This window comes from Nicotiana tabacum, chromosome 7 (assembly GCF_000715075.1).
Source record: "Nicotiana tabacum cultivar K326 chromosome 7, ASM71507v2, whole genome shotgun sequence".
Taxonomy (NCBI): Eukaryota; Viridiplantae; Streptophyta; class Magnoliopsida; order Solanales; family Solanaceae; genus Nicotiana; species Nicotiana tabacum.
Window position 1 is genome coordinate 172,489,094 of NC_134086.1, and position 25,063 is coordinate 172,514,156.

The 25,063-nt window shown below is 35.4% G+C and overlaps 2 protein-coding genes and 1 long non-coding RNA gene across 25 annotated transcripts; 1 reads left to right on the plus strand and 2 right to left on the minus strand.

The window, feature by feature from the left end:
- Window positions 1-190: 190 nt before the first annotated feature.
- LOC107779477 (uncharacterized) lies at window positions 191-4,166 on the minus strand. Of its 2 annotated transcripts, none has more exons than XM_016599924.2 (9): window positions 4,012-4,166; window positions 3,854-3,925; window positions 2,848-3,246; window positions 2,300-2,703; window positions 1,550-1,649; window positions 1,392-1,451; window positions 1,227-1,313; window positions 930-1,058; window positions 191-761 (listed from the first exon to the last, which is right to left on the minus strand). In XM_016599924.2, exons 1-9 carry the CDS (start codon window positions 4,063-4,065, stop codon window positions 459-461), a joined length of 1,608 nt encoding a protein of 535 aa, XP_016455410.1. In that variant the 5' UTR covers window positions 4,066-4,166; the 3' UTR covers window positions 191-458. The 2 variants fall into 2 exon arrangements, with proteins under 2 accessions (XP_016455410.1, XP_016455409.1); XM_016599923.2 differs by having other exon boundaries at window positions 3,854-3,940.
- Window positions 4,167-7,020: 2,854 nt separating this feature from the next.
- LOC107779478 (uncharacterized) lies at window positions 7,021-7,818 on the plus strand. Its single transcript, XR_001646620.2, has 2 exons — window positions 7,021-7,157; window positions 7,248-7,818. It is a non-coding gene; the product is annotated as an uncharacterized LOC107779478 (long non-coding RNA).
- A 1,536-nt stretch (window positions 7,819-9,354) lies between these two features.
- LOC107779471 (uncharacterized) lies at window positions 9,355-19,046 on the minus strand. Of its 22 annotated transcripts, none has more exons than XM_075218133.1 (11): window positions 18,916-19,046; window positions 18,627-18,815; window positions 18,415-18,476; window positions 18,234-18,314; window positions 17,466-17,852; window positions 16,249-16,652; window positions 15,809-15,908; window positions 15,669-15,728; window positions 15,503-15,589; window positions 15,231-15,359; window positions 9,355-10,063 (listed from the first exon to the last, which is right to left on the minus strand). In XM_075218133.1, exons 2-11 carry the CDS (start codon window positions 18,661-18,663, stop codon window positions 10,043-10,045), a joined length of 1,368 nt encoding a protein of 455 aa, XP_075074234.1. In that variant the 5' UTR covers window positions 18,664-18,815; window positions 18,916-19,046; the 3' UTR covers window positions 9,355-10,042. The 22 variants fall into 22 exon arrangements, with proteins under 22 accessions (XP_075074234.1, XP_075074241.1, XP_075074231.1 ...); XM_075218140.1 differs by having other exon boundaries at window positions 9,355-10,097; XM_075218130.1 differs by having other exon boundaries at window positions 9,355-10,040; window positions 15,201-15,359.
- Window positions 19,047-25,063: the final 6,017 nt, after the last annotated feature.

Consider the following 25,063-nt stretch of genomic DNA (forward strand, 5'->3'; position numbering starts at 1 on the left):
TAACTCCGAAATAAAGCTTACGTCCTTGGTCCAAACAAGCAAAAAAAGTAATCACAAATGGTCTTCATAATTTATAATACCACTTGCTTTATACCTTTTGGCTTTTTGCATATCATTGATCTATTTAGAGCTACTATAACCAAAGAAACTCTAACAAAAAGGGGAAGAAAAAAGAAGAGAATAGATGAAGTTTAGACCATCCAAATTATTACAAACTCACTTGGGAAAATGAGGATACAATCATTAGGAATGACAGTTGAATCACAATTATGGCAAGAAGCAGCTCAAGAAAGTTCACTAAATTGAACCACCTCTCAATCTGAAAAAACCTTCTAATATATTCATGTTTTTAAGCTACTTTATTCTCAAAGCTGCTCTTCAACATGTTTTATTGTGATTCATCTGACATTCAAAACCATTGATAGTGAAGAGCCTGAAGAGAGGAATAAGACTGAGACTCACTCAACCAATTCACTTGAAATAAGGTAGCGGAAAGTGAAGTTGTGAGGAATCCAATCAATTTTCTTCCACAACTTACGTTGCTCGGGCTGCTGAATTTTCTTCCTCAAATAAGAAGGTAATGCTTGCTCCATCATTTCGAAAAAACCAGATGTGCCCAAATTTATCTCTTTAATATAAGATTCCACATTCTTTGGAAGGACTAGTTTTTGTTCTTTGTTTACCCTTATGTTTGCCTGAATGTACTCGTCTTTAGCCACTTCTAGTTCTTCGAACACTCTCTTCGATGTGTACAGACGAAGCTACAAACATATAATGGAATAACAAGTCAAAACATATAGGTTATAAATCAAGAAAACTATCATTCTTATCGATCAAGATACCATTAGTTTTAGGCAAAAAAGGAAAAATACAGTTTGACTGGACAAAAATGTAATAAGATACTAAGTAATGTTTTTGTCAGTGCATACCACATTATCAGAATGGTTTCCTGAGCAGAGAGTAAAGCGTAGGCGAGGATCTGGATGCTCTAATGCATATCCCTTTCGTGCATCTCCAGCCTTAAATCTTTGTTTAGTAAAGAACAATGATTGAAGCCACTATAGGCAAAATTAACTCCAATAAGCCCCACTAAACATACACACGTCTAACAAATTAATTATCTAAATAATACATATGGAACCAAAGAGGGAATACAGATGACTTGACTGTTACAGAAAATAGTTTTGACTTTAACTTACTATTCCAGAAATAGGAACTGAATTTACCTGACCAGGACGAGGCAACTGGCATCGTAGTATAGAATTTTGAATCCTGTCTGCGCTTACTGTATTCCCTCCAATGTTGTAAGCTGCCTGAAACATGAAAAGGTCATTCGCAGTACCAATTACAGTGCAACTAATTTCCATGTAAATCAGACACAATTTTGTTACCTTAAGAAGTAGAGATGCTCTCTTTAGATTACTTCTTGGAATCCCATGAACCAAAAATGCCTGCAACATATACAATGCCGGTTCATAATCTTTCACATTTTAATATAAAGCAGGAATACACAGTAAAAAACTCTAACTCCTAGCAACAGAAATCTTACATGCATCACTAGTGCATTGTGGACATTAATCCAAAAAGCTAGTTTCTCTCCATGTCTCATTTTCCTAGGGTCAACTTCTTCCAACTTTGAGACCAGATACCTGCATTGGAAAGTTTAAGACTATTCAGAATTGCAAAAGTTGCACAACTCCGCAAGCTTATTGAAAGATCAAAGTTACACCAAACAGAAATTTATTTTGTACTTGAAGTCGACTATATTTTATAAAAGCTGTCAACACTAAAATACCATTTTTAGTCATGTAGATGCACTTAGGCTTTGTTTCTTTAGAACGAAAAGCAAAAGGAAAGGGAAACTCAAAATCAGTACAATGATTTCGCCTCTGCTACCCTTCCTTCCAAATGCTTCCGTCCAACAAAATGTCAACTCGTCTATTGTTCTGCTAGGGTGTGTTCCAACATAATGTTAATCTAAGTGTACATATGAAGAGTTTAGCAAGTGGTATCAAGAGCTACCATCCACAAACCTACACATGGTATCAAAGTCAATGCTCCACTTATGAAAATTTACAAGCAAACACGAGCTTGAGGTATTTCCAAACCAGTGTGAAATGTGTCTGATTGGTAGACTTTGGGCCTACTACAGGTGTTCAATCAGAAAAAAGCCTAGTTAAAGTGTCCAAATGAAAAATCGTGGCAGCTTTAGGTATCTTCGCATGTATTCAGCCTTTAAATTTTGATGGCTTATATGTGGAGGTATTATACAAACTACAGCTTGAGTTATTAGGCTTACCTAAATTGCTTTAGCATGTGCTCTGCACCATTTAAGCTCTGGCTATCTCGACGCAGCCCTTGCACCTCAACCATTCTGACAAAACATCTGCTAAATCCCTTTGAATCTTCAATGTGGAACAGATTGTTCAACGACGAACCAGAAAATGAATTTTCTCTGCATTGCTGTCCCTGGATATCACCCTGAGCTTGAGGAAAACATTCCAGTTTTGATGATGAGACTGAGATGGGAGACAAACTTAAATCATGGCCAAAGAAAGGCGGATCAGCAAGCTGACAATATATGGCTGAAATGCACTTGATCATTTCTTCTGACAGCTGGCTTGGCGAGCCATGATAATTATTAAAACAATTGGGAACAAAATGCTCCGCGAGACTCCTATTAGAAGTTGACAGCTGAGCGTGCTGGTTGCAATATGATAAGATTTTCAATTGTTAGTTACTCTACAATGCATATTAACAAAACTTAGTTCATGTATTCTGCGCAGTAGCTACAAGAGATTGTTGCAAAAATTTATGACATGGTTCTTTTTCGATATCACTACTTACCTCGAGCATTGATAAAGGCAAAGAATGGTATGAGTCTACAGCCTCAACAAGAGCTGCAACTGAAGGTGAAGCTCTGAAGGAAAAAGCAGCATGTGATAGGGAAGAATGGCATCTCAAAATGGTAGAATCAACTAGTTTTTGTGTGTCATCACATTCTTTGATTGGATTATCCAAAGGTGGTAAAATAGGACTAGTATTAGTCATTTGATTTTCCTTTGGCTTGCCATTTTGCTCTTTGATTTCTGAAAGTCTCCTTTCGTTGGGAGTTGAATTAGTTTTTGACAGTGATTTTAAGCATTTAGCAAATGTTTTTCGATACATTGAAAGGAGATGCTTCTCCAAACACAAAATATCCAGCTCCAGAAGAGAAATTTCTCTAATCAGATCTTCATGAGCACGCTGAAAATAGGAAGAAATAAGAAAAGTTACTAAACAAAAGCTGGATTAACTAAAGACAGAACAAGTCAGATAGCATTTCAATTCCCTTTAACAGTCTAGTTCAGTTCTCAGGCTTACAAATATTTTATTTTCCTTAAACAAGAAAGTCATTAATCAAGTGCATGTTTGGTACGACTAACAATTATTTTGAAAAAAGGTTATCCAGGAAGTCATTTGTCAGAAATATTTTTATTTTCCAGTGAAAATATTTTTCACCAAAAAGAGGGAAAATAACTTCCTTCTCTTTTGGGCGAAAGTCGTTTTACTGCATAATTGTTTAACTCTTAACATTTACTGATGCTTGCATCAGGGTAGACTGCCTACATCACACACCTTGGGGTGCATCCCTTCCCCGGATTGTACGTGAACGCAGGATGCGTTGTACACTAGGCTGCCCTCTTAACATCATATATACTGCTTTAACTAATACTTAGACATTATTATCAATCATTGATACTCAAATTTTCATAGTATGTATTTTCTTCCTTAATCATCACCTTAAAAACAATCAGGTAAACTGCTACAAGTATAAAAAGAAGAAAAGAAAATCCATAAACAAGTTTCTTACATTAACTTCTTCCTTAGAAGAATCATGTTGTCTGCCGCCAGGTAATTGTCTTTTCTTCTCCTCTGTATAGTTCTGTAACATAGTGTCCTATTACATAATGAAAATATTAGAGCAAGGGAAGGAACAAAATCAAGACTCTGCTTAGAAAAAAAACTCACCAAGTCAAGATGGTATGAAGATTTGCAGAATTCACTAAGCTTTTCTTCCTCCATTGTCTAACTGCTGCTTTTGTCGATGTGAAAAATAGAATGTTTTAGTCGTTTAATGCTAATTTGGATTGGATTATTTATTGCTCCAAATTTTAATATGACACGAGGATAGCAGAGGATCTTTACTGAAAATAGCAACTAAGCACTTATGCTATTAAAAGGAAGCAGAATAAGAGTAGCTGTCAAAAGTGATGGCTTTACTTTTAGTTGATATAACTCAAGACAACAACAGGTTTTGAAGAAGAGCCATGCAAATTTACTTTAAAAGTGAAAATTGCAAAAATGACCCCACATTTGCAAATTTTACTGAAATAGCATTAATTGCAGCTACGTTAGATCCAAGTCCAACAAAAGTTGACAACTGCCCAAACAGAAGCAAAAGAAGACCGTGTTATGACAAATCCAAGAAACATTAATTAGTGGAGCAGTAACAACAAGAATGCCTAAATGATTGAGACTGCTCACCCCTAGTCACCCCAAATTGCAAGTTTTCTAAAATAATGAATCAAATATCTAGAAAATAATTGGTTCAATCTGATATTTTCCTAATCAACATTGTGTTGTGGCTATAACATTTTTCACTCCAAACTATGATGCACTCATTCACTTGTAGGTTTTTGAAGGTGTGGCTTATTTTGAGCATTTGACCAGTATTTATTTTAACCATCTCGTGTATACTAAGGGCAACGTGGTGCACTAAGCGTCTGCTATGCGCGAGGTGAATGGTGAAGCTAGGAATTTTTTCAAGGGTGTTCAAATTTAAAAGCAGTGAATTCCCGATAAAGGATGTTCAGTATGTGTTATATACCTCTAAAACATAATATTTTACCTATATACACAGTGTAATTTTTTGACAAAGGATAGTCAGTTGACCACCCTTATGACCATGTGGCTTCGCCTACTGGGCGAGGTCCATGGGAAGGGCCGGACCACAATGGTGTATTGTACGCAGCCTTACCCTGTACTTTTGCAAGAGGTTATTTCCACGGCTCGAACCTGTGACCTCCTGGTCACATGGCAACAACTTTACCATCATGTATATACTGATTCGATCAATCAAGCTTCGCACCATATAGGACAAATCGAAGAGGGAAGCGCTCCCTAATCCCATCGTATAGGACCTATCAAAGAGGAAAACGCTCCCTAATCCCCATCAGTAATTTTTTAATTTTCATGGCTCAAACTCGAGATCTCCGACTAGGGATAAAAGGATCATAGTCTTTGACTTGTCACTTAGAAAGCAATACTGCATTTATAGTGGGCTAATTTTTCTTTTGTGAGAGCTTTTTGTTGCACTAAAAGAAGTAAATTTGCTGGTAACCTTTTTATTTCAGGAAAGTCACATTTTATACCCTCGGGATACACCAAGATTTTTTAATGCATTTGTCCAATTACCGAATGACAAAAGAAGAAAGAGGACAAATTGTAATACATATTATATGCACCGGAAAGAACTGACTTTAAAAATTGACCTACGAGACAAGTTTAGCAGTATATCACTATATGGCCACCATCAAGTATTGTTGCGGTGGTATGGATAAGATATCTCCATTTTTAACCAGAGGTCTCGGATTTCAGTCATGAGAATAACGTAAATTCTTGTAAGGATTGCTTCTCGGCTTCTCCCTTTAATAGCTATTACGTGGCGTAAATTCAGATTAGTAGTTGTCCTTATGCGGGTATTGGACACCAGATCGCAAACCCAAATAAAACTACATCCGACAGTAGGACTGACTTTATAAATTGACTTTTCCCAAGGTTTCTGCTAGATTGTATATGGTACATGGATATTTTGGCAATTTTGTTTCACAAACAAACTCAAGTTACCTTTTTTTTAAACCCCACCCACCCGGAGAGTCAAGAATGCCCTCACTTACCGTGACTGGAATCTCTAAAATATCAGTTGATGGTGAAGGCGATTTTAGTCTAAACATTCGATGCGGATAAATTTTTAACCCATGTAGGCCTCAATAATGTGAAAGCGAGGTCTTCCAAGGGGCTTGTCCATGTTGTTCTCTTTAGGGATCGTTTGGTATAAAATATAAGAAGGTATAGGAGTATTATAAAAATTTAATACCACTTCCTACATTCAAACTCACAACTGCAAAATTGCTACATTAAAGAGCTAACACTAACGTTTTGTTTCGGATAAAAAGGAAAGGTTAGTGAGTCAGAAATTCAAGCACCAAGTTTGTTTTAAACTTGCGATCAGGTGGTATCTACTCAAATAGCATGGCCACTGCAATGTGTTAAAATGTTGGATCGTTCTCTCATTTTTAGAATATTTTATCTAGAGCCGTAAATAGGGAGAAATTCAAAAATAGTCAGATTTACAAGTGGTCGTTCAAAAATAGTCTAGTTTCAAAAGTAATCGAAATTTAACCATTTTTCATGTAAAGATAAATCTGAACGAAAACACTGTTCAAAATTCGGAAAAATACTCCAGCATAATATACTGGAGTTCCAGTATAATATACCGGTCCAACATAATATACTGGAGTTTGGAGCACCGGTGCTCCAGTTTCCAGTATATTATACTGGAGCCAGCAAAGTATACCGGTCCAGAATTCCAGCATATTATGTTGGACCGGTCTTTGTTGCAACAAAATAGTGGCTATTTTTCATTGACTTGGTAAACGCTGACTATTTTTGAATAACCAATCCGAAAACTGGATAGATCGTGCTATTTTTACCCATAAATATGCCCTTGGACCACTGGGTCGGCCCAACCCAACCCACGATTTAATAGGTTGGGCTAAGATTTTTGGACCTCATTTAAAACGAAATTTTTACCCCCTATAGCAAAGGTTAACACCTTATTTATTTTAAATAAATATCATTTAAAAATATATATTCTATAGATACTTTTTAATATTTATTGCAAAATATTTAATTTTGGTTACTTCATATCCCTAAGCCACTAAATACGCTATTCAATTACACTATTTTCTTTTTCTCTCTCTAGTTTGATACGCCATTCAATAATGAAAGCAGTAAGTTTCCTCTTTATCAATTTGCCATCTTCAACTGCTCCAATCCGAATGTCCAGCAATTACACCGCAATTGATAATCAGAATGTTTCCGGATCTGTTCCTGTAATTCTTTTCTCATTTTTTTTTTGGTTTGATTGAATTATTATTCTGCCGTCGTTCAGATCTAATTGTCTAATTTCTTATATATTATAGGCAGTCGCAGATCCACCTTGCCAAGTTGCCGTCAAATTCACTAGTAATGTCTTCAGATTTTCAACAAAATTATACAGTAGTATTTTTGTGGATCATTTTGAACGGCTCCGGCACCATCGCCGGACCAAGGCGGCGCGTAAAGATTTCTCAAGCAACTTATCTTGATCAAATTGGGATTGACGTTTACCAAAGTGGACCTATTAGTCAATGAAAGCCTTATAAGAATTTGAAGTGCTACGTTTCTGTATAATACTTCCTTCCTTGTATCCTTGAAGAAACAACGTAATTTGGGAACCCTGATCTTCCTCTTCAACACTGTCTGAGCCAACGACCTATTTGAGAACCCTTTTCACTACTGGCTTCCGGTGAACGGCATATTCACCGGAAATTAGGGTCTGTTCTTGAACAAAGACAATGGAGTTTGGGGCTGAGCAACTTGATTTTCTGTTAATATATTTCAATGTATTTTCATGTATTTCATTGTATTCATTGTCTTTTTTTTCATTGTAATTCATTGTATCTCGTCGTATTTCATGTATTTCATTGTATTTACTGTCTTTTTTTCATTGTATTTCAATGTATCCCGATGTATTTCATTGTATTTACTGTCTCGCTATATGCCATGAATGTATTCATAAATATTTTTTTAATTAATATAATTTATGTATTCAGATGTATTATATAATTTCTCTGAAGATTGCTATGCTTTTGGGGTATTTTTTGGTTGAGAATCTTTTTTATAACTGAAAATATAAAATTTGTGTGTTATAATTGAGTTTGTTGAATTATATTAGGAGTCTATTATGTTAATTGATTCACTTTCCATTTTAAAAACAGTGTAATCCCCTATTTCACGTCGTGAATACAGTCGAATACAATAATCTGTCCAGCTGTAATCCCATGTTTCACTCCATGAATAAAGACGAATACAATCGAATACAACAACTGATTAGCTGGACTTTCCTGATTCACGCCTATTTTTGCTACTGTATTCATGAATACAATAGCTTAAATACATCAAATACATCTTATAACCACATAAAAGGTATTTATAATCCGTAATATAGCAAATGGTATCTATAGATGACTAATTACTACTAAAAGATAGTATTTTATGAAAATTTCCCTTTAAAAACGAAGCTTTTAAACCCGGTCCAAGTAAGCCTGTGATCCATGAGGCTTGACCGAAGCTGGGCCTGGGCCGCCCGTGGGCTTAATAATGTATTTAATTAAAACTATAAAAAAAGTATAGGGAACTATAAACAACAATAAGAGTAGTGTAATCTCAAACTGGTAATATTTTTTATGCAAATATAAATATTTTTTGTTCTTAAACTTTTAGTTAGTTCTTAATGGTTAACTAATTAACATTGCATATAATTATATATTTAGATAAAAATAAAGATGTTAAGACATCTTTGTTTCATAAGAGGATTCAAATGTACTTGATAAAGATGATTTGTTGGTGTTGGATATGCCATGAGTACCTTGAAAATATTTTTGAGTATTTTGTTTTGAGTATTGATTTTTAATGAATGGAATATTATCCTCTTTTTTAAAACTTTAATTTTAAAAAATATGAAAAATAATTTTTAAAAATGGTAGGTCGGCCCGTGACCCTCGCAGGCTGAGTTGGACTGACCATTTTAAGGCCCATCGAAACAGTGAATCAGGCCAGCCCAGCCCGTCAAATGCCAAAGCCAGCGTGGGCTAGGCTAGGCCGGGCTGGCCAGCCCGTATTGACAGCTCTAATTTTATCCTTCTGTGACCCTTTAAATCATTTCATTCAAATCCTATTAGCACCTTAATCTAGACACGAAATTATCAAATTATATTCTGTATCAATATAAATGGAGTACTTATTTTGATTAGTGTGAGAACAGATTTCAAGCTTTTTCCAAAGTATGATGACTAAAATGAATGAAGTCTCCTTCCACTAAATCCAGATTTAGAAAGTTTCCAAATTTGTAATGAACCTCACTATAATCTTTGTTGAATTATGTCAATTCCAAGAGACTCTGTCCACAAATTGGCAACCTTTAGGTGTAGTTGATGAGCTTATAGTGCTAAAATTTAGTCAATCTCATGCTTTTTATGCAGTTCAAAATGTCATTCAACCTAAGTCTCAGGTCCAAGCTAGCAAACAAATGTAACCAGAAAATGTTCTTCATAATTTACAAGACTAGAGAATACTTGCTTAATAATCCCTATTGGCTTTTGCATACCATTGATCTATTTAGAGCTACTACAATAACCAAAATAACTCTCACAAAAAGGTAAAAGGGAAAAAAATAAGAGAATAAATGTGTTTTTTGACCATCCATATTGTTACAAACTCACTTAGGAATGACAGTTGAATCACAACTATAGCACTTTGTTAGACTATCAGCTGAAAAATTGAACCACTTTTCAATCTGAATAACCCCCTTTAATATATTCCAGATCTTAAGTTACTTTTTCTCAAAGCTGCTATTCAACAGGTTTTGATTGTGATTCATCTGACATTCATAACCATTGACAGTGACGACAATCAGAAAGGCGCGAGACTGTGAAACTCACTCAACCAATTCACTTGAAATAAGGTAGCGAAAAGTGAAGTTTTGAGGAATCCAATCAATTTTCTTCCACAACTTTCGTTGCTCGGGCTGCTGAATTTTCTTCCTCAAATAAGAAGGTAATGCTTGCTCTATCGTTTCGAATAAACCAGATGGACACAAATTCACCTCTTTAACATTAGATAGCCATGATGAGCTCCATTCACTACCAACCGAAGGTCTTCGACGCCTCACCTCGCTTCAACGTCTAAAGATCAAGTACTGCCATCAACTCAAATCTATTCGAGAATCAGCGCTGCCCTCCTCCCTCTCTGAGCTGACCATCTGGAGTTGTTATTGTTGCGGAAGCCAAATGTATATAGTGTGAATAAGTCACAACTACTATACCAAAAATTATGACAGCCACCAAATAATAAATAAGACAATAAAACAACAATAAAGGAAACACCAGAATTTACGAGGTTCGGCTAATTTTGCCTACTCCTCGGACACAACCAATATTTTATTCCACTCCAAAAATACAAGTGAAATAATACTAAAGAGAGAAGATACAAATGCCTTAAACAGATGAGAAGGCAAATGAGAGGTGTGTCTCAATCCTAAACATTAGACCTTCTTTTATAGGGGAAAAATCCCCTCCAAACTTAACTCCCAACCAATGTGGGACTTTGGCATTTTGCCAAACTTCAACAAATCTCCACCTTGGCAAAATTCCACATTTTCAATTCTCTCTCAATAACAAATTTTGGTTGTGTCTTCATCTTCAATCTTCAGTGTTCAACAATGTTGATCAAATCCAAACAATGTTGAAACTTGACCGCAGTCACCACCTTTGTCAGCATATCAGCAGGATTCTCTGTAGTATGAATTTTCTTCACCGTGACTCCACCTTCTTCTATGATTTCTCGTACGAAATGATACCGAACATCAATGTGCTTCGTCCTTGCATGATAAACTTGGTTCTTCGCTAATTGAATAGCACTTTGACTATCACAAAAAATTGTGATACCTTTTTGTTCAACACCAAGCTCCTTTAGCAATCCTTGAAGCCAAATTGCCTCTTTCACAACATCTGTAATAGCCATGTACTCTGCCTCTGTTGTAGACAAAGCAACTGTTGACTGCAAAGTAGACTTCCAACTAACTGGTGCCTTTGCAAAAGTAAACACATAACCAGTAGTTGATCTTCGTTTGTCCATATCACCCGCAAAATCTGAGTCACAATATCCAACTACAGACTGATTGTCTTCCTGCTCAAAAACTAACCCGACATCTACAGTATTATGAATATACCGTAGAATCCACTTCACAGCTTGCCAATGCTCCTTCCCTGGATTGTGCATATATCTGCTAATAACTCCAACAGCTTGTGAAATGTCAGGCCTTGTGCAAACCATTGCATACATCAAGCTACCAACAACATTTGCGTATGGTACCTTTGACATATACTCTCGTTCAGCTTCATCCATTGGCGACATAGTAGTACTTAGCTTAAAATGGGAAGCAAGTGGAGTACTAACTGGCTTAGTCTTGTCATCTATGCCAAAACGTTGAAGTACTCTCTTCAAATATTCCTTTTGAGATAAACAGAGTTTCTTTGAACGTCTATCTCTAATTATCTCCATGCCAAGAATTTTCTTTGCCTCACCCAAATCCTTCATCTCGAACTCCTTCTTCAGTTGAATCTTCAACTTATCAATTTCTTCCAAATTCTTGGAAGCTATCAACATATCATCAACATATAGGAGAAGATATACAAAGGAACCATCTTTAAGCTTGTGCAAATACACACAATGATCGTATTTGCTTCTCTTGTACCCTTGCCGCAACATAAACTCGTCAAATCGCTTGTACCATTGTCTAGAAGATTGTTTCAATCCGTACAACGATTTTTCAAGTTTGCACACCATATTTTCTTTTCCAGCAACTTTGAATCCTTCTGGCTGAGTCATGTAGATTTCCTCCTCCAAGTTTCCATGTAAAAACGCAGTTTTTACATCCATCTGAACTAGTTCCAAATCCAATTGTGCTACCAAAGCCAACATAATTCTAATGGAGGAATGTTTTACAACTGGAGAAAACACTTCATTGTAATCAATTCCCTCCTTTTGAGCATATCCTTTGGCCACCAATCTTGTTTTGTAGCGAACATCTAATTGGTTAGGAAATCCTTCTTTCTTTGCAAATACCCATTTGCACCCAATTGCTTTCTTTCCCTTCGGGAGATTGACCAATCTCCATGTATGATTCTGATGAAGGGACTGTATTTCATCATTCATGGCAATCCTCCACTTATCTTCTTCTGAACTTTGGACAGCGTCTTTGTAAGTAGTAGGAACATCATCAGCTACAATTGAGGTTGCACAAGCAACCGTCTCTATGAGACGAACAGGTTTCGTTATTGTTCTTTTTGGCCTGCTGGTTGCTATTGATTCAAGTTGTTGTTGAGATTCCTGAGTTGGAATCTCCTCTACTGGCTCTCCTTCCAGAGGATAATCTTCATTTGTTTCCTCCTCTACTTCTTGTGTAGGAAAAATAAATTTTCCCTCAAACTCCACCTGCTTAGAAGCACCTTCATTTTGTTTGGTATCTTCTGTTACCTTATTTACCATAGCAAATTCATCAAAGGTAACATCTCTGCTGAACATTACTTTCTTTGTCATAGGACACCATAAGCGATATCCTTTGACTCCAGAAGTAATTCCCATAAAAATAGCCTTCTTTTCCCTTGGATCCAATTTTGACTCCGTCACATGATAATATGCAGTTGAGCCAAACACGTGCAAAGAGTTATAATCTACAGCAGGTTTTCCGTACCATTTTTCAAATGGTGTTTTGCCATCAATAGCAGCAGATGGTAGACGATTAATGAGGTGGCATGCATATGTAATTGCCTCAGCCCAAAATTCTTTGCCCAAGCCAGCATTGGACAACATACACCGTACCTTCTCCAGCAAGGTCCGGTTCATACGTTCTGCCACTCCATTCTGTTGTGGTGTATGTCTAACAGTGAAGTGTCGGATGATGCCATCATTTTCACAGACCTTATTGAAATGATCATTTTTGTATTCACCTCCATTGTCTGTGCGAATACACTTGATTCTCCTGCCTGTCTGATTCTCCACCATCATCTTCCATTTGAGAAAAATTCCCAACACTTCATCTTTGCTCTTCATTGTATACACCCATACTCTTCGGGAAAAATCATCAACAAAGGTTACAAAATAGTGCTTCCCACCCAATGAAGGTGTTTTGGAAGGACCCCAAACATCAGAGTGTACATAATCCAAAATGCCTTTAGTATTATGGATCGCTGTACCAAATTTAACCCTTGTCTGTTTCCCTTTAACACAATGCTCACAAAACTCCAAGTTGCAAGCCTTTACTCCTTTTAACAATCCTTGATCTGATAGAGTTTTCAAGGATTTTCCTCCAGCATGTCCCAAGCGCATGTGCCATAGCTTGGTTGCTTTTGCCTCTTTGTCGTCACTGGATGTTACTGTCGCTGTCCCAATAACTGTACTGCCACGATAGCGGTACATATTATTATTCTTCCGATTAGCCTTCATTACCACTAGTGCACCGGAGCATACTCTCATCACTCTATTTTCTGCAATGATTTTGAACCCTTTTGATTCTAGGGCTCCCACAGAGATGAGATTCTTCTTCAAATCCGGTACATATCGAACATCTATCAATGTTCTGATCATTCCATCATGGTTCCTTAATCGTATTGAACCAATGCCATATGAGGTAAGAGGGCTGTTATCCGCTGTGTGGATGACTCCATATTCTCCTTCTTGAAATTCCACGAACCAGTCCCTGTTGGGACACATATGATAGCTACAAGCCGAGTCCATCAACCATATGTCTGATGATGTTGATGACTCTGTTGTAACTAATGAGAAGTCTGAATCATCACAATCAGCTACATTTGAATCCATAATAGCCTTTCCATTGTTATGTTTGGCCTTATTCTTCAACTTCGGACAGTCTTTCTTCCAGTGCCCTTTTTCTCGACAAAAGGCACATTCATCTTTGCTGGGTCTGGATCTTGACTTGGATCTTCCCTTCTTTGTCCTCGTTTGATTTTGAGGACGACCCCTCACAAACAGTGCTTCTCCTTCTCCGCCCTTCTGTTTTTCTCGCTTTCTTTGTTCATAGCTGTACAAAGCTGAACAAACTTCTCTGAGAGAAATTTCGTCATTTCCATGGAGTAGAGTAGTTTCAAGGTGCTCGTACTCATCAGGAAGTGACGCCAACAACATTAAGGCCAAGTCACCATCATCATAAGTTGTATCCATATTTTGCAAATCTGTGACCAACTTATTGAAACTGGTGATATGTTCATTCATCGTGGTACCAGGAACATAGGTGAAGTGAAACAGTCTCTTCTTCATGTACAATTTATTTTGACTGTTTTTCTTCAAAAATTTATCCTCCAGTGTTTTCCATAATTTACTTGCAGAAGTTTCCTTTGTGTATGGATATTTCTGCTCTCTAGCAAGGTAGGATCGAATGGTACCGCAAGCAACACGGTTGATAATTCTCCAATCTTCTTCTCCAATAACATCTGGTTTCTTTTCTTCAATGGCCAGATCTAGCCCTTGTTGAAAAAAGACATCTAGAACCTCGCCTTGCCACATCCCAAAATGTCCGGACCCGTCAAAAATTTCTACCGCAAATTTCGCATTTGACACAATTCTTGTCATAAGCGAAGATGCCAATGATGACGTATTGTTGACACTTGATGTAGATTCTTCTTGTTTATTGTCTCCCATATTTGACACAAATATTATTTAATAGCTGACGACACAAATCAAGATTATTTCCTTTCTGATGTAGAAGATCAGACTAAACTGCAACTACAGAGCATACTCAGACAGAACCTTGACTCAGTTACCAAGATAAATCTTTTCTGATGTGGAAGATCAGACTATGCTGCAACCACAGAGCATACTTAGACAGTACCTTGGCTCTGATACCAATTGTTGCGGAAGCCAAATGTATATAGTGTGAATAAGTCACAACTACTATACCAAAAATTATGACAGCCACCAAATAATAAATAAGACAATAAAACAACAATAAAGGAAACACCAGAATTTACGAGGTTCGGCTAATTTTGCCTACTCCTCGGACACAACCAATATTTTATTCCACTCCAAAAATACAAGTGAAATAATACTAAAGAGAGAAGATACAAATGCCTTAAACAGATGAGAAGGCAAATGAGAGGTGTGTCTCAATCCTAAACATTAGGCCTTCTTTTATAGGGGAAAAATCCCCTCCAAACTTAACTCCCAACCAATGTGGGACTTTGGCATTTTGCCAAACTTCAACAGTTATTCTTATCGATCAAGACATCATTAGTTTTAGGCAAGAGCGGAAAAAAGACAGTTATTCTTATGTTTTTGTCAGTGCATACCACAGGATCAGAATGGTTTCCTGAGCAGAGAGCAAAGCGTAGGCGAGGATCTGGATGCTCTAATGCATATCCCTTTCGTGCATCTCCAGCTTTAAATCTTTGTTTCGTAAAGAACAATGATTGAAGCCACTACAGGCAAAATTAACTTCAATAAGCCCAATGAAACCAGACACAAGTCTAACAAATTAATCATTTAAATAATACATATGAAACCAAAGAGGAAATGTGTGACAGTTCTCAAGTAATGAAACACAGGAATTGAATTTAATTACCTGACCAGGACGAGGCAATTGGCATCGTAGTATAGAATTCTGAATCATGTCTACACTTACTGTATTCCCTCCAATATTGTAAGCTGCCTGAAAATTGGAAAGTTCACCGAGTTATAAAGAACCGATTACACAGCAAACTATCACAATAACAATAGAATCTTCTTACCTTAAGAAGTAGAGATGCTCTCTTGAGATTACTTCTTGGAATCCCATGAACCAAAAATGCCTGTAAAAACATATATAATGCTGGCTGGTTCATAATTTTTCACATATTAATGTAAAGCAGGAATACACAGTAAAGCTTACATGCATTACTAGTGCATTGTGGACATTAATCCAAAAGGCTAGTTTCTCTTCATGTCTCATTTCCCTAGGGTCAACTTCTTCCAACTTTGAGACGAGATACCTGCATTGGAAAGTTTAAGACTCGTCATGTCTCAGGCGTAGTTGTTGTTATTGTCGTATCAACACCAAAAGACCAGCAGTAGTCATGCCGATGCACTTAGGCTTTGGTTCACAGGTGCATGCTTTCCAACTCATTTTAAATAGACAATTTGTAAAGATTTGTGTAATGGATAACTTAGAGTATCTAATCCGAATGTAATTTAAGAAAGCTCTATACGACATAATCATAAACTGCTTAGATTGATCCATAGGCTCACAACACAGAGAGATAGTGTTGTGACTATCTCGACACAGCCCTTGTAACTGTAAACTGAATCTACAAATGGAAATATTAGGCTTACCTAAATTGTTTTAGTGCGTGTTCTGCAGCATTTAAGCTCTGACTATCTCGACACAGCCCTTGCACCTCAACCATTCTAGCAAAACATCCGCTAAATCTCTTCGACTCTTCAATGTGGAACGGATAGTTTGACGATGAATCAGAAGACGAATTTTCTCTGCATTGCTGACCCTGCACATCGGCCTGAGCTTGAGGAAATGATTCCAGCGTTGATGATGAGACTGATATGGGAGATGAGCTTAAATCATGGCCAAAGAAAGGCGGATCAGCAAGCTGACAATATATGGCTGAAATGCACTTGATCATTTCTTCAGATAACTGGCTTGGCGATTTATGATAATGATTAGAACAACTTGTAACAATATACTCCGTGAGACTCCTATTTGAAGTTGATGGCTGAGCATGCTGGTTGCAACATGATAAAATTTCCATTAGTGATTACTCTACAGATCATATTAAAAAATCTTAGTTCATGTATTCTGTGCAGAGTGGTAAGTGAAATAAAACAAAATTAAGATGTATAATCTGGTTAGCAGCAAGATAGTTAATCCAAAATTAAAGAAGGAAAAGGTGACATCTTAATACCCTCTAATTCAAAATGACACCTCGGATAAATAGGTTGTTATACACCAGTTCCAGCCAGTGGCGGAGCTAGGATTTTCACTAAGGGATCAACTGAAGAAGCCAATGGGTGTCAATATGTAGTGTATACAAATAAATTAATTTACCTAGGTACACAGTGTAATTTTCTGACGAAAGGGTCGGTTGACACCCCTTGAATACATGTAGCTGACTGGTTCCAACAAAGACTATTGTCACTGATCTGCCTAACTTCCAACCCAACAGCCAACTCATGAGGTGAAGGGTTGAGGACCATTTATAAACTGTCCAGGCCTCCCTCTCCTATCCAATGAGAGAGGGTGTCAGACTCTCACCCACCCGGATCCTAGTTCCCTCACTACTGACCGACTGCCAGACTCAACTAGGTCACAAGCTTGGAACAAGGCGAGGGTGGGTCTGATACCACTCTGTCACCGATTCGCCTAACTTCAACCTCAAAAGTTAGCTCGTGAGGTTGTGGATTGCTTATAAGCTGACCACGCCGCCTCCCTCTCTTGCTCCGAATAGGAGGGCGTCAAACGATTATAGTTACAAGAGCGTTACAAGAGCTTGTTGCAAATATTTATAACATGGTTCTTTTCCTATATTACTACTTACCTCGAGCATTGATAAAGGCAAAGAATGGTATGAGTCGACCGCCTCAGCAAGAGCTGCAACTGAAGGTGAAGCTCTGAATGAAAAAGCAGCATGTGATAGGGAGGAGTGGCATCTCAAAATGGTAGAATCAACTAGTGTTTGTGCTCCATCACATTCTTTGATTGGATTACTAAGATTTGGCAAAATAGGACTAGTACTAGTCATTTGATTTTCCTTTGACTTGCCATTTTGCTCCTTCACTTCTGAAAACTTCCTTTCATCATTCATGGACAGTGATTCTAACCGCTTGGAAAATGTTTTCCTATACATGGAAAGAAGATATTTCTCCAAATACATTATATCAAGCTCCAAAAGTGCAATTTCTCTAATCAGATCCTCATGAGCAGGCTGGAAAGCAAGAAGAAGAAAGAAAAATTACTGAGCAAAAGATGGATTTATTAAAGACAAGTTTTTCTGCTAGCATTCAAATTCCTTTTAACAGTCTAGTTCAATTTCTCAAGCTTGCAAATACTCTTCTTTTCCTTAAACAAGAAACAACAACAACAACAAAAAATTCAGTGGGGTCAGCGGACGGTAGTGTGTACGGAGACCTTATCCCTAGCTTGTGAAGGTAGAGAGGCTGTTTCCGATTGACCCTCGGCTTAAACAAGAAAAAGAGTCATTAATATTTTCGACCCTCCAACCAAATACCAGAAAATAAGTCATTTTCTGAAAATTACTTCATAACAAGCACACCCCAAATAAATATCCACTAAACAAGCTTCTTACATTAATCTCATCCTTAGAAGAATCATGGCTAGGTAATTGTCTTTTCTTCTGCTCTACGTAGTTCTTCTCTAGCCCAGTGTCCTATTAAATAGTAATAAAATTATTACTGTAGAAGGAAAGAATCAAGACTCTGCTCAAGAACAAAGGGAAAAAAAAGGTAAGTAGTAAATAAAAGCCTCACCAAGTCAAAATGGAATGAAGATTTGCAGAATTCACTATGCTTTTCTTCCTCCATTTGTCTAACTGCTAATTGTCAATGTGAAAAGTAAACTGTTTCAGTGAAAGTTCAGTCAATTTAATGCTAATTGGAATGGTTTATTTATTGCTCCAAAATTTCATAGTATAAAAAGATGACAACAGAGGATCTTCTTCTGAAAAATAGAATAGAAATACCTGGTGATTGATTGTATTCTGAGGCTTTAACTTCCATATAACTCAACACAACAGCTTTTGAAGAAGAACCATGCAAATTCCTTTTACAATTGAAAATGAACTAAGCATGTTGCAAAAAGACCCCACATTTTTGAAAATTCACTGAAACAGCATTAATTGCAGCTATGTATATCCAACAGAAATTGACAACTGCCCAAACAGAAGAATAGAAGACCAGGTTATGACTAAATCCAAGAAACATTTAATTGGTAACAACAAGAATGCCTGTAAAAAGATTGAGACTACTCACCTAGTCACCACAAGTATTCCTAAAAAAATGAATCAAAAATCTTATTTTGACCATAGGATTCAATTTGATAATATTCCTATTGCGCACTATGTGTTGTGGCTTTCAGATTTTTTTAAGTACAAAGTATGGTGCGACATGGGCTTATTTATGAGCGCATGCACTCATGCATTCATTTACTTGTGGTTCTTTAAACATGTGGCTTATTTTGAGTCCTTGACTAGTCTTTTTATATTTAACGATCTAGGTACTTATTGATCTGACTAATTCATATTTGTAGGCGCTTCAAATCAAGACTTTTTAAATTCTCAAATTTAAACGCGAGATTTTTTATTAAGAGTGACAATATTCCATCCAACCAACGATATTCCTCGAGGGTGGGACTTTGATTCGTCACGTATGGGTCGTTTGGTTGGTGGGGTAAGGGATAATAATCTCGGGATAAAATGCATGATTATTTTATCCCGTGTTTGATTACATTTTTTAATCCGAAATTAATTATCCCGATATTGGTTACACCGTAATTGTGATATTATTTTATCCTACATTGGGGTGGGCTAACAATCCCCGATTACTAATCCTGGTATAAAACACTAAAAATAAAGATGCTTTTCTCCAAGTCTCTTCTTGTGGAGCTTCTTTAAAAATTCAAGATTAAAATCAAAAAATAAAAATTTATCCCTATTTATATAATATAATTAAGAATGAAGAAATCATATCTATTGTATGGCACTCTTCCGTGGTGAGTGTTTCACTGATGACTTATAATTTAGAAAGCAATATTGCCTTTATATGGGCTACTTTTTCCTTTCGTGAGAGGGGAACTTTTTATTGCATTAAAAGAAGTAAATATAGCTGGTAACCTTTTTATTTCAACAAAGTCACATTTTAGACTTGGGATGCACCATGCTAAAAAGTAGTAACAACATTTTCTAATGAACTTGCCCAGTTACCAAATGACACAAGAAAAATGAAATAAATTGTAAAAAGTAACATATCACTAGCAGTATATATCACTACATCCGACGGGATACGACTGACTTTATAAATTTACTTTACCCAATGTTTCTGCTACATTACACATGGTACACGGGGGCGGAGCTAGAGACCGAGGCAATCGAACCCGGTAACTTGGTCCAAATCAGGGGCGGCCCTTTCATAAAGTAAGTAAAGTAACTGTTTTAGGCCTCATATTTATGGAAGCCCCATTTTTTGTTACACCTAATAAATTATGTATAAGTTTTTAAAAAAAATCTGTGAAGTGAAAAAGTTTGATTTCTTTCTTTAACAAATATAGAGAAGAAGGATTTGCAACTGCTATGGTTTTTGCCAAGGAAATTGCAGTTGAAATGAATATCGAACCCGAATTTTGTAAGAAACGTGTGATATATAGAAAGTAACAATTTGATGAGGATGTTGATCATGAAATCTCAAGATCTTTCGAAGAGTCCTTTAGAGGACGGGTTATTCACATTTCATTTGATGGTCATAGGCGAATTGAAAGCTAAGCAGTGGGATTCCCTGGGAAAAAATAGAAATGTCTCCTATGTTACCCATTGATTACTTTTATATAGTAGACAAGACTATTTTTTCACTTCAAAATATATCTGAACAATTCGAAGCATATGAAAATATTTTTGGTTTTCTATTTAGCGGTAAAAACTAAGATCGCCAGATGATGAACATTTGAAAAGATATTGCCTTTAATCTTGAATGTTCCTTAAAGCATAATAATCAATTCGATATTGATGGTTTAGATTTATTTTTGGAATTAAAAGTATTAAGAAAAAATAATACAATTAGAAAATAGCAGTTCAACGATACACTCAATCAAATAAAAAGATTTGATTCTTTTCCAAATGCCTATATTGTTTATGGAATAATGTTAATAATTGATAAAATTTTACCTAAGATCAATAATTCTCAAGAAAGGTTAAGTGATTAGTTATATTGTCAATTGAGAAATACTTATTACGAGTTATTGATCATAAGAAAATTATTAATAATTTTATAATTAAGAAAAGCTAGAAAAATAGATTTCAAATAAATAAATAAATAAATAAAATTTTAAAAAAAGTTAAGGCTCCTTATAATATTTGGCTTTAGGCCACAAAATTCGTTGGGCCGTCCTTGATCCAAATTCTATATTTGTCTTAAAAAATTTATTTAGTATGTTTAAATTATTAATTTAGAACCCAGTAATTTACGTCTCTGATTTGTTTTTAGAACTACTCAAAATTCCTACTCAAAAAGCATAGCGAGTTGTATTCCGTGCATCTTGTATTAAAATTTTGGATCCGTCTCTCGAGTATTTCTCCTTCTGTCTTTTTAAATTATATCATTCAAACACAGTAAATAAATCATAACTCCCAATCACGGGGAAAACAAATCTTATCAATAGCTATGAGGAAAAAGGAGATAAAAAGTAAGTTGGTGGGCTTTCTTAGCCTTTAGGAGATAGCATTAACAAGAGAATAAGATCACCTCAAAAGGGCTGAAAGGTGAAGGTCAAACCAATTCCAAAAAGAATGTGAGGTATTGAAATGACCAGTCTAGTATTTGCTCATTTTCCTTTCCTTCTCATTTGTCTAATTTAAATGTTGAAATTAGTAAAAAAAGAATAGATATGATTTCTTTATTTTTAATCAAAGGTAAGGGTGTACATGGACCAGGTTAGTTCGGTTTTTATTAAAATCAAACCAACCCTATTATATCAGTTTGGATTGGTTCGGTTTTGTAGGGTTTTTCGGGTTTTAGACTTTTTTTGTTCCATGAATATTATTTCAATCTTACTTTGTTAAATTTTTTATAAGTAATATATGTTTAGTAAAAATTGACAATCATATGATCTATTAAAATAATTTTGTAGGAAAATTTTGTTAATAACATATGATAGTTACTTTTTAGTCGTCTGACAATATATTTTCGTTGGATGTATATTTTAAGGTTAAATGAATTTACTAATTAACCATAAAATCAATATAATACATAATGATATGTTCTATTTAATTTTAGATTGTTGAAATATCACTTCAAATTCGAAAAAAATAGTATAAGAATTTAATAAATCTTGACATATGAACATTGAAGAACAAAGAGATTGACGGATTTCAGTAGCACTTGATAAGAAAATGATCATATAACTCATTATTTAAGTTAATAAAAATGGAGTACTTCATATTATATTAAATATTACATCCCATAAGAGAATCCCAAATATTTCTAGAATTTTTATAAAGAAAATTCTATGTAAAGTCTTAAGAGTATTTATAAAAATTATATATTTATATATCGGTTTGATTCAGGTGTTTTTACTCAATACCAAACTAAATCAAACCAAACCTAGTCGGATTTTTTAATCGATTTGGTTTGACTTTTCGGTTTGGTATGGTTTTCCGGTTCTATTTATACACCCTTAGTAAAAAGTCTAAAGGAATAATTTTTAGGAGTCTGAAAAAACTTCGGATAGATAGCCAGAGAAAGTTTCTCCATTTTTCGTATGCAATGCGAATTTAAATTAGTTAGATGAGTGAATCTTAAATATCAAAATATGGTCACAACTCGCACGACCGAAAAGGATGCACCTATTGATTGTGAGTCACAGCTCAACACCCAGTAAGTTTGCTTCCCTACTTTTTATGGGAATATGTGCATTTTTCTTCATTACTAAATTGTCATGACCAAAATTGTAGAGGAAAAGACGACATTCTTTTCTAAAAGTTTATAAGTCATGAACAAAATTGAAAGAGAAAAGACAACAACATTGTTGCTTAAAGTTAACATTCCTAATAAAAGGTTGATACTTTTTTAGGCCCAGAGATGACCAACACCACGTGTGACTGATTGGCTGACTTTCGTCAATTGATTTTTCTCTGGTTCTGCGCTGCTTGAAAAGTTTTGTTGTTATAGTGGAGATCATGCAAAAGAGATAGAAATGTAGAATGGGAACTAAAATGTAATTGCTTTTTTTTTTTTTTAAATAAATAAATTATAATGGCAGTGTTCAAATCTATTGTTCGTGTCGTGCCTCTATTATCCTACTTAGTATATGCTATCTTTCATTAACATAGATATCTAATAATATGCCAAAATAAGATTCAGGAAAATGAGAATAAACTTTTTTTGTCTCTGTTGGGACTAAATATAATTTATTGACTTTGTTTTCTTTTCCTTTCTATTTATGGGTTTAGAAATTGGAACAGCTTTGGTGTACCTTAACAATTCTACATAATAATTGTCACCTTCTTCTAATATAGTTTCGAATAAATCTGCACACCAACACTTAAAATAAACGAAAATAGATAATTTTTTGTCTCTGCTATCAGTGACGAAGTCACGTGGTCACAACTCACAAGAATGGTTAACTAATCACTCTTTGTCAGAATATTACACTATATATATAGATAAAATATTATGTTTTAAAGATATATAACACATTGAATACTCTTTGTCGAATTTTTTTCACTTATTTCAAACTTGAATACCCTTGAAAAAATTCCTAGGTCGTCACTGTGTGCTATGACTGACATGTATTTTTTTTCACTTATTTCAAACTTGAATACCCTTGGAAAAATTCCTAGGTCGCCACTGTATGCTATGAGTGACATGTATTTTTTTCACTTACTTCAAACTTGAATATCCTTGGAAATATTTCTAAGTCGAATTGTCTGATATTTTTATTTCACTTATTTCACACTTGAATACCCTTAAAAAAATTTTTAGGTCGCCAATGTGTGCTATGACTGACATGTCATGAGCTTGGTATTTTTAAGAAACACAAACGAAAAAATAAGGATATCAGAGGACTGACATGTCATGAGCTTGGTCTTTTTTGTTGCTTAAAAAAGAGGCGAAATCAAATACTATCAAATTAATTAAAAGAAGATTTTCACTCAAATATTTACCATGGAAAATGTCCATCACTTTCGTCACCTAACACACTAGCTAGTGAAACAAAAAGCTACTAGAAAGTCCATTATGTTCTATAACTAACGTAAAATTCAAGAATAAAATCAGTAAAATAGAGGCTATATTTTCATAGATGGGATGATAAACCAGCAGATATCTCAAGAGAAACCCTAGTTCTTGGTAAGGCAAGTTCTAACAATTTCCAAAGGAACTGACAGACATGCTCGTAGACCAATTAATTAAAAACATATATAGAGCTTCATTAATTAATGATCATCTCGTCCCATCTAAAGGCACACTTAACGCTGATTATCCAAACTCCAAAGACATTAGGGATTAGTGCCAGAAATTAATTGAAGCTATAATATTAAAAGACAAAAGGAAAGAAACGCTACATAGATTTCTGCGGCACAAGCCTTTAAATCATTTTTTAACAGTCCTCTTTGGAAGTCCAACGTCTAAGAGAAAAAAAAAATCATGAAAACATAGATAATTAGAAGTAACATATATATTGAAATGTAAAGAATCTTTTATGTTATCAATATATTTTACCCGTTGCGTTATTTTTCAGGTTGCTAATTTCATTTGTTATGAACGATCTATCTGTATCTATTTTTAAAATGCTTGATAATATTGTTTTTTCCGATGGTGTAGAGAAGCAATAATTAATTTTAACAAATATATATATATGTATGTTGCGGAAGACAATAAAGCAACAATAAAAGGAACACCAAAATTTACGAGGTTCGGCCAATTTTATCTACTTCCTCGGACACAACCAATATTTTATTCCACTCCAAAAATACAAGTGAAATAATACTAAAGAGAGAAGATACAAATGTCTTAAGAAGATAAGAAGGCAAATGAGATGTGTGTATGAATCCCAAACATTAGGCCTCCTTTTATAGGGAAATATTCCCTACCAAAAGGCTAAACCACTGATGTGGAATTTGACAAATTCAACAAATCTCCACCTTGGCAAAATTCCACATCTTCAATTTTCTCTCTATAACAAATTTTGGTTGTGTCTTCATCTTCAATCTTCAGTGTTCAACAATGTTGATCAAATCCAAACAATATTGAAACTTGACCGCAGTCACCACCTTTGTCAGCATATCAGCAGGATTCTCCGTAGTATGAATTTTCTTCACCGTGACTCCACCTTCTTCTATGATTTCTCGTACGAAATGATACCGAACATCAATGTGCTTCGTCCTTGCATGATAAACTTGGTTCTTCGCTA

Coding starts and splice junctions, on each gene's coding strand:
- LOC107779477 (XM_016599923.2), bottom strand. CDS start 4,065: ATGGAGGAAGAAAAGCTTAGTGAATTCTGCAAATCTTCATACCATCTT. Junction 1,650..2,299: donor CACATGCTAAAGCAATTTAG/GTAAGCCTAATA, acceptor TTTCCAATGCAG/GTATCTGGTCTCAAAGTTGG. Junction 1,452..1,549: donor ACAATGCACTAGTGATGCAT/GTAAGATTTCTG, acceptor TATATGTTGCAG/GCATTTTTGGTTCATGGGAT.
- LOC107779471 (XM_075218127.1), bottom strand. CDS start 18,663: ATGGAAGTTAAAGCCTCAGAATACAATCAATCACCAG. Junction 18,480..18,626: donor AGAATACAATCAATCACCAG/GTATTTCTATTC, acceptor ATTGACAATTAG/CAGTTAGACAAATGGAGGAA. Junction 15,729..15,808: donor ACAATGCACTAGTAATGCAT/GTAAGCTTTACT, acceptor ATGTTTTTACAG/GCATTTTTGGTTCATGGGAT.